Source organism: Lutra lutra, chromosome 7, assembly GCF_902655055.1.
Source record: "Lutra lutra chromosome 7, mLutLut1.2, whole genome shotgun sequence".
Lineage (NCBI taxonomy): Eukaryota > Metazoa > Chordata > Mammalia > Carnivora > Mustelidae > Lutra > Lutra lutra.
Genome location: NC_062284.1, coordinates 127535041 through 127542775, shown reverse-complemented (window position 1 = coordinate 127542775; position 7735 = coordinate 127535041). Strand labels below are relative to the sequence as shown.

Here is a 7735-nt window from a genome sequence, read left to right as displayed (position 1 = left end):
GAGGGTATTATGCTAAGCGAAATAAGCCAATCAGAGAAAGACAATTATCATATGATCTTTCTGATATGAGGAATTTGAGAGGCGGGCGGGGTGTCGAGGGGGGAAGGAAGGGAAAAAAATGAAACAAGATGGGATTGGGGAGGGAGACTCTTAATCTCAGGAAACAAACTCAGAGTTGCTGAGGGGTGAGGGAGAGGGAGGGATATGGTGAGTGGGTTATCAACATTGGAATGGATATGTGCTATGTTGAGTGCTGTGAAATGTGTAAGACTGAAGATTCACAGACCTGTACCCCTGAAGCAAATAATATATGTTAATTAAAAAAAATAAACCTGAGGCATAAATATAACAAAGTAAAACTTTGTTCCATAGGCTCAATAGGGCCCTTTCCATGAATTCTGTGTGTGACTTGTTCATGAATATGGAAAGTATCTGAAGATTTTCTTCTAACTTGTCTTGATTTCCTTGAAGACCCTGGCACACATCGTGAGATTAAAATAACCTGGCATTGCTGGTGTCTTTACCCACAAATACCAAGGAATAAATATTAGAATGATGGATTCTCTTTCCCTTGTCAACCATGAATGTGTTCCAGCCAGGGCAAGGTCTAGAGAATAATTTAAAAATAAATAAACAGAACCAAAGAGTAACTTTATTCTTTTATTCAAAGTTTATTAAAATACAAGAACAAATTTTAAAAGCACACATACCACTCAGCACCAATATAATAACATTCCTTCTACGATAACCTCCAAAGCATTTCTGTTTCTGCAACTGAGCAGCAGAGAAAGACACACGTGCATTCTCACCACATTTACCCAGTACCCATAGCATCGTGCCCCAAATAGTCTCCTTGCCAGGGAGACAAAGATGGGCAGGGGAAAACTAATGTGACTACATCCAACCACTAACTGAGTCAGTGACTCTTTCATCAGTAGTTATCATTTGCACACTGGTCACCTCTGCACATCCCAGTCTCCCTCTCCGGGTACTCGATTACTTGGGCTAGTGATAGAGTCTGGCAATAATGTGATGCAAAACTAAGTAAAACTGGCCAACATTCCCTACCCAATATCTTTTAATTGCTTTGGTTATAAAGTACTGGATACCTATGTCTTCATAGTCTCTCATCCTAATACACATAAAAAGTACATGGGCCAGTGATGTAGTCTGGAAAAGTCTTGAGAGAATTTTTATTTATTCCCCACCCCCTTCTGTGGGCTTCTTTCATTTATGTGTTTACCTGTTTGCTTTGAGGGGTGGAAGGGGGGATAGTTTTGAGCCCAAATAGTGACTTCATTCAACATCTCCTGGGTCCTTGAAATCACCTCAGTAAATATTAAATGAACTCCATGGAGCTCTGGTGCTACTGCCCTAAATGGGCAGCAAGCCCTGAATTGCATGACCAGTCTTGTTTGGATATCTGTACATGTTTGTTTTCTATTGGTTCAGACTCACCTTAGAACAGAGCCGGGTCTCTTAGTTGAGACCTTGCCTCTGCTGCTATCCAGAACTTAAGACATTAAGAAGTAGCCCAATGTTTGCCTCATTCTAAAGTCATTCATTGATACCCAGCAGCCTTTTTCACTGGTAAGAAGTTTCTTTTCAAATTCTCTCAAATCAGTAGACCAAATTCTCAGGGCCTACCTCTCTCCAGTTAGCAACTTCCTAACTCTCCCAGGCCCTACTTCCTTCTTTCATGGAGGACCTCAAGATACCACCAGGAGAATGCTGATCACCAAGCAGAAATTGATATTTATGCCCCGTTCTGGATGTACATGTGAAACCTAAGTTTGGATTCTATTTTTAAGATAAAGTAGAAAGTAGGGAGAAAGTTGGACTATAACTGAAAACATTTTTGCTCTGATTTTTGGCAATATCATTTTGTTTTAAGTTCCTGGAATCGGAATTCTTACTGTTAATCTCTTCTGCTGAGAGACATGACATTGGACATGTTCTGAAAACCTCTAAGTGCTGGAGAGGTTTTCATTAACCCTTCAGTGGGACAGAAATTGGTGTCTACATTTTCCCCTTTACAATGGCCATATGATTCTAATTAAGCTAATTTTCCAAACCATCAGTCAGATTTACAGAATGGAAAGCCCTGTACATCAGTGTATTCCTTTTGCTGTGGATATAACCCACAAGACATGCTAAGAGCACCTTGTATCCAGCTGGGAATTCTCCCAAAGGCATAGATATTGTCTTTAACATGCCCTCTGGTATTTCTTGCAACAAGGCAGTACCCACACATGACCTCACCATATTTCATATTTTTTATTCAAAAGCCCAAATAGTGAAACACACTTCCAGCAAAATAAAAGACAGCAGGCTTCTCTTCTCCCCTTGGTCATAGAATAGGCATTTTCTGCTTAATGGCAGAATTTAAATCAGTAGGCCATTCAGAACTTGATATTACCAAAAATCAAAGGTACATTCTATAAACAAGGTGAAGACACAGTACCAGAGATCCAAAACATGAAAACAATAAGTCATATAAGTTAAACGACTGTCACTTTTGCTATACAAAGAACAGTTACTAGTCTTCCTCTGAGGAGGTCAGTTACATTTTAATATCTGGATCAAACATTTCTACATTATTCTGTGGGCATTTCCTTCACACCCATTCAAGAAAGTCATTGTTGATTCCACTAATATTTTCTCTAAGCAATAAAATAAAATAAGTTTGAATAGTTCCAAGACATATGTCTTTCAAACACTAAAGGTTTGAGTAAATCCAGATGCTATGATAATATCTAAAATTACTTGGAAACTATTTCAATAATAGACAAGCTAATTCAGTTTAAAAGGCTAAACTGATAGCTCCATGTAAACACAGCCTAGGGGGAGGGGATGCTTAGGTCTCAATTGTTCAAAGGAACATACTTTACCAAGTATGTTTGAACAATTGGTCAAAGGAACATACTTTATAAAGACAAGACAGGTAGGGTGGGTATTGACACTCTAATAATTTCTCTGAGCATACCAGCTAAGAACTGATTCTCCTCTACTTCAAATAATGAGTTCTTGTTACGTTCATAAAAGATGCATCACAGGAAATCATATAAAACCATGTTGAGATAAATAGGTTACATAATTATAGGCTTATCATAACTCTGGTTAACACCAAGCCATTCTACAGACTGTAGGATTCCTGAGCTTTGTCAATTCACTGTCTTCATTGTTCCCTAACTGCCTTTCTTCCAGAAAGTCTTCTATGTTCTATTGAACATATCTTTTTCCCTGATATTCAGCCTATGCCTTTGTATATTTACTTCCACTGCTTCATTTTTCCATTGGAATATCCTCATGGAGAGGAACTGCACACACACGACCTTCTCTTTTCCTTAAACATATATCGCAACTGGGTGCTTTTTCCATCATCCTTTTTCCCAGACAACTAGCACTGCCTTAGCCAAATCTCATCCCCCCACCAGCTTCTCTAACATCCTGTTCCATTATTGTACATGTAGAACAAAGGGGAAGTTTAAGGACAACAGGGTGAGTGTGCTGCAACCAAGTTTTCATTTTACTTTTCTAGGGTACCACATAATCTTGACACCATTTTAAAGATAAAATTCAGTGCGGCCCAGTCTGGAGTATAAAGTTTAATGACTGAGAACTCTGAAGTAATCTGTTCTCCGTGGGAATTTCCAGAAATTTGTTAGATGTTGCCACATTTTCAAAATTTCCTTTGTTTCTTTGCAGGGTGTGTTTTATAGAATTTAAGACACTGAAAAGCTTAAATATTACTGTAAAGAAAATAATCAGTTAAAATAGTACATTAATATCTAAACAATAAACTACTGATATGACTGATACATTGTTCCAGTTCTGTTTTGTTTCTTTGAATATACTTTTGGTTCTTACACACTCAATTCCCAACTTCTTCTTATTTCAGGCAACTAGTTCTGGAAGATATTTTCAACTTGAGTGTTTTTCTTTTTTCTCTACAACTTTTATTTTATGATTCAATTATTAATGGAATGATCATAAGAACCTTTGATTGTACGTATCAATACAACCATATACTGTGATTTAATATCATCCTCAAATTAACAATAAAATATTTATAATACAAAATTAATTGGTCTATTCTTTGGGGGTTATGATATTTAGATATTATATTATAGGTAAAACTATAGTGTATTTTAAAGAGAAATATGGTGTGTGTGTGTGTGTGTGTGTGTGTGTGTAGCATTATAATGAGGACAGAGGCCTTAGATTACTAGACCTCAGCTAACTGGAACAAAGGAAGATCCCAGTCCAAATTTAAATGTAAATGGGAATTCCATTTTGCCAAATTCCAAGCCACTGAGGGTTGCCTCGTATCAAAGCCTCCGAAATTATTAATGAGAATTGTCTCAAAGTAACTTTCTCTTCCTCTATTTTGTAACTGAAGAAATCTTGTTTATTTGCACTTACTATTCATTATAGTTCACCCACTCTGGGAGGAGAACAGTGCTACAGCTGAATGGCCAGGGCACCTACCTCCCACAGCAGCTGAGAATATATTTATATATATTATCAAGAGTATATTATGAAGAATGTACTCTCCAGCCCGGCATCCGTTAAGGAGACTGAGAACAAGAATGAATAGGGCCACATCAGAATTGTAGGAATGGAGAGGGACAGACCAGCACCACTGGACCTACTGGTTTTACATTTAGTCAGTATCATGTGGTATAATTCACCTGCTGAAAATATACATACCACAGACCTATTTTAGAAAGTAATTATTTCTAACAAAAAACCCTCATAATTAAAAATAATGAAGCATGGGGTTTTTTTCTCCTTTCCATCCTCCTTTCTCCCTCAATTGAGGAATATATGATAAATTCATTGATTTCATATGCATATTCTCCATGCTGATTTCAATTAAGTTGCTTCTTTTTCTGGCCCATGTATGTTTTATGTTTCCATGTTTCTGTGACTAACAAATTAGTCCCATTCCCCATAGCTTTAAGGTGAAACTCTGTGAAGCCTCCTCATCTTTCTGCCTCCTGCCCCTAGCTTGTCAGTTGGATTTTCTTCTAGGGCTTTCCCCATCTGCCTAGAAAGGAACCCTCAGATTTCAGATAATCATCCTAATCCTCCAGGTAGGGATCATCCTTGATATCTGCAAATACACCTGTGAGTTCTGGGATGTTTAGACTGGCATAGAGCACCACATGGCTAGAAACTAGAATAGCAGAAACTACTCGAACATTGTTAAACATGAAAGCCTTAACCACAAGAACTGGGCTCAAGGACTCTTTATACTTAAATATTTGGGAACTTTCCAGATGGGCTCTATCCGTGCTGAATAAAGCATAGGCAATACTCCTTATACTAATAAGGACAACAGTTCCCTAACATAGTAGTTATTCAGGTAAGTCTTTTCTTCAAGTCCCAAAGCATGCATCAGCTGTATTACTTCTTTCCCAAGGCAGAATGAACACATGTTGAAACAGCATTTCTTCCTCTCCATCTTGGGATCTTTTCATTCGGGCTTTTCATTAGGAGGAGATGTGCTGGGGCTACTACTTAGCCAAATGCCATTGAGTGGTAAAAGGAGTATGGAGATGTTAGATGTCTATGTTCTTCTGACATGTAAATTCCTAACTTTCAGCAAGACAATGGGGCTCGGTGGAAATAGTGGATTCAGTTCTTAATTTCCTTTCCTTTACATAATTTAAAAAAAAAAAAAAACTCCTTTACAATCATACCTTTAACCAGCTAATCTAGATTTCATCTTTTGCTGAAATTCTTCTCCAGCCAACGCCGGACTTCTTGAAGGTTGTAGCAGAAAGGGCCCTTTCCTCCCAGATAAGCAATTTTCTGTCTCTGCACAATACACACACGTTCAAAGGCTACCCCGTAAGCTACATTGGCATTATTGTCCATGCGGTCAGCCACAACTCGGCACTGGGGCGGCAAGGAGAAATGCTCCAGAAGCTGGTGGGCTGCTGCACATCGGTCTTCCTGGTTCCGGTGCTTCTTCACTTCAAAAGACAAAGAAGAATCACCAGGCACTGCCCAACCATCTGAAGGATGAGCCTCATCAATGTAGACCAATAGGAAGTCAGCCACTGATGAGAACTCTTCCACCAGTTTGCTGAAGGCTGGCAGCTGGCTAGTAAAAGGAGGTCAAGTGGCTGAGCCAAAGTTGACCACCAGTGGGCGCTCAGGGCTGGCAAAGTCAAGAAGGTGGCACTCGGCTCCATCAACCATCGTCACCTGGGCACCATTTCTACTGTTGTCACTTCCTTCAGCATTGGAAATGTGTACCACACTGGAATTGGGGGCATCTTCACCCAATTTCACCTGGTGGTGAAAAAAAGAAAAGAGGGAGAGAATACCATATGAAATGCATTGTCACTCCATTTCACTCTATACAAAAACAACTGGCTCTAATCAAATGTGGCATTTCCTTCATAGAATGTAATAAACCTAGATTGATTTAAGTAAAGAGACATCATGGCAGGTATTGTAGAAAAAAGACCCTAAAAAGAGTAGAAGTTTTTCATTCTGTATAGTTACTGAGATTAGTTGTTTTCATCATCAAAGGCATCTTGGTTAACTCTCTCCAACATTACCTTGATGCCGATATTCTTTCCTGCCCTTACTTTGCTGTCAATGGTTAGCAGACATCATATAACAAATGATTAATTGACTTCACTTTTTTTTTTCAAACATTACTTTTTTTTTTTAAGATTTTATTTATTTGACAGAGAGAGATCACAAGTAGATGGAGAGGCAGGCAGAGAGAGAGAGAGAGAGGGAAGCAGGCTTCCCGCTGAGCAGAGAGCCCGACGTGGGACTCGATCCCAGGACCCTAAGATCATGACCTGAGCCGAAGGCAGCGGCTTAACCCACTGAGCCACCCAGGCGCCCAATTGACTTCACTTTAAAAGTTAAAAATAAATGGTCTACTTTAAGAGAAATTATCAGAGTTGTGAAATTTAGCTACCTCCTTCTGAATTCCCACTTTTGAATTCTAAAACACATGGGAAAGGCCTTTATATTCTTGCCTGATGCTAATTCATTTAATTTCAACCAATGGACAACAATACCAATGATGTGTATTTCGGGCCAGAGGTGGAAAACCTGGGCTCTGCTATTTATTGAAATGGGCTACTCCCGCTTCACCTCTTTGGTGTCTCACGTTTTCCATCTGTAAAATGGTGATAATGGTACCTGCCTTCCTTGGACAGTTATTGAGTTATAATATATAAAATAAGCTCTTGTACACTACAAATCATTGTGCGCTTATAGGTTTCATCATCAAATGCCAACTAAACATGTGAAACAGCATACTGCCTTTCTGGGAAATTCTACATTTAAAAAAAAAGATTACCCTTAAAAGTAATTTGAGCTCTTCTCAACATGATGTCCTTCCTAGAGGTTTCTCAAGCTGCTGCTTACTTTCAGGTTCCTACAACTAGAACCTCACTATTTCCATAAAACAAATGAAATAACAAAAACATGCAATTATTCCACAATTCTCTTAGTTCCTCGTGTTTCATGTGTTTTTGGTTTGGTATGGTTTTCTTGTTTTTATCTAGGAAATCACAAACCATTTATTTATTCATCTATCATGTATTCCATTAACAAGCTCCTCTAAACTATAAAATATCCAGACAGGTATAGAAGAAGGTATGCAAGAAAATTACTCTCCGTGCCCCTTTGCAAGTAGTTTAGACAGTTGAACACAGACTGAAGGAAAGTTTGCGGGCCTTTGGATCTGTAAATT

General features: G+C 38.6%; 1 protein-coding gene across 1 annotated transcript in view; it reads right to left on the bottom strand.

The window, feature by feature from the left end:
- Nucleotides 1-656: 656 nt before the first annotated feature.
- Nucleotides 657-7735, bottom strand: part of DIO2 (iodothyronine deiodinase 2) — a 224022-nt gene continuing 216943 nt past the window's right edge. The window contains 2 exon segments of the mRNA XM_047735554.1: nt 657-5733; nt 5736-6306. Of these exon segments, the coding sequence (XP_047591510.1) occupies nt 5711-5733; nt 5736-6306 (594 nt within the window). The 3' untranslated portion in view covers nt 657-5710.